The sequence below is a fragment of the Verticillium alfalfae genome, genomic scaffold (genome assembly GCF_000150825.1).
Source record: "Verticillium alfalfae VaMs.102 supercont1.4 genomic scaffold, whole genome shotgun sequence".
In the NCBI taxonomy this organism is placed as follows: Eukaryota; Fungi; Ascomycota; class Sordariomycetes; order Glomerellales; family Plectosphaerellaceae; genus Verticillium; species Verticillium alfalfae.
In genome coordinates, this window is record NW_003315035.1 from 1,909,850 (window position 1) to 1,911,033 (window position 1,184).

The window sequence follows — 1,184 nt, forward strand, 5'->3', positions numbered from 1 at the left end:
GAGAAGTGGATTGAGAGAGCAAGGCCACAGTACACCGTACGATAGACTCATTTTCGTTTTTCTCTCCCCAGCTGCTGCGCTGGGGGTATCATTCTGCTAGACCTGTTGAAGAACAGAATACAAACTTATTGGGGCAATTGCTAGTTTTCCCCGATGCTTGACCTTGTGTACCTGGCTGTCTGCGTGGGGGACCCTCGGTACGGTATGAGTGGCCGTAAGTGTGGGTGATCCTAGTTACGAGATGGGTTGTCTGGTAGTTGCTTGCCATATCAGCGCCGATGAGAAAGTCAAACCCTCACGTCACAATCTACCAAGCAAGAACCACACGCAAACATCCACAGCGAGCAGTATGAACATAGAGCTCACGCTTTGAGAAAAAAAAATCTATTCATCATCTGGTTGATATACTTCATCTTTGGACGCTGGCTGGCGCCCCAGCCAACCGCGTACCTCGTCTCCATGTGACAAGCGACCAAACCGTTCGTTGCGTCACCATCTCTATTGTGCAACGCCCTCCTCGTTTCCTGATCCTCGAGCGTGTTGCGGCCCGTCTATCTGCGCCCCGTGTCGCCTTTTTCAAAACACAATGAAGATCCGACCCTCCCAGTCCCAGTCCCATGTCGTGCCGCCGTTTTGTTTCCCACCTCTCCCTACCGACTGTTGAGTCAATTGCCAAGCTGGCAAATGGTACCTTTCCTCTATGCTCGCGTCCTACTGGGACTGCGATCCCTTCGAGGTTTTGCTAGAGACTTGGCTGTGGCTGTGTCGTACCCGATTACGTGCATGAGGTATGCCATCCTGTGGTGAATGAGCATGATGCACGTCGTCTCAGTGGGCCAAATAAAAGAGAAACTCACTTTTCGTTATTCTCCTCCCTCGCCCGGAGGTCTTCGAAACGAACCTGACAGTCCATCCATGCAACGGCCCGATCTCTAGGATCAATCCGCTTTACGGTGAATCTGAAACGTCCAGTCACAGGCCGATGATCTGATACGCGAACCTCATGACGCACGTAGTCAAGCTGCTTGATGCGCCCTCGGCCACGGTACAGCAATCGGTCGCACCAAGCAGGTGAACGGCGCTTCTCGCTCGTGTCGTAATCGTCCGTGCCGACATCATACTTGTACGTCGGGGCAAATTTGATCGGCAGCTCCTCGAAAGCTCGAAGACGGAAGCCAGGGTTA

General features: G+C 52.7%; 1 protein-coding gene across 1 annotated transcript in view; it reads right to left on the reverse strand.

Annotated features, from left to right (window-relative positions):
• Positions 1 to 853: 853 nt before the first annotated feature.
• The window catches only part of VDBG_04041 (type I inositol-1,4,5-trisphosphate 5-phosphatase CVP2), a gene marked incomplete at both ends in the record, with an annotated part of 3,203 nt that continues 2,872 nt past the window's right edge, over positions 854 to 1,184 (reverse strand). The window contains one exon of the mRNA XM_003006042.1: positions 854 to 1,161. Coding sequence (XP_003006088.1) covers positions 854 to 1,161 — 308 coding nt within the window. The remainder of the gene's footprint in view (positions 1,162 to 1,184) is intronic.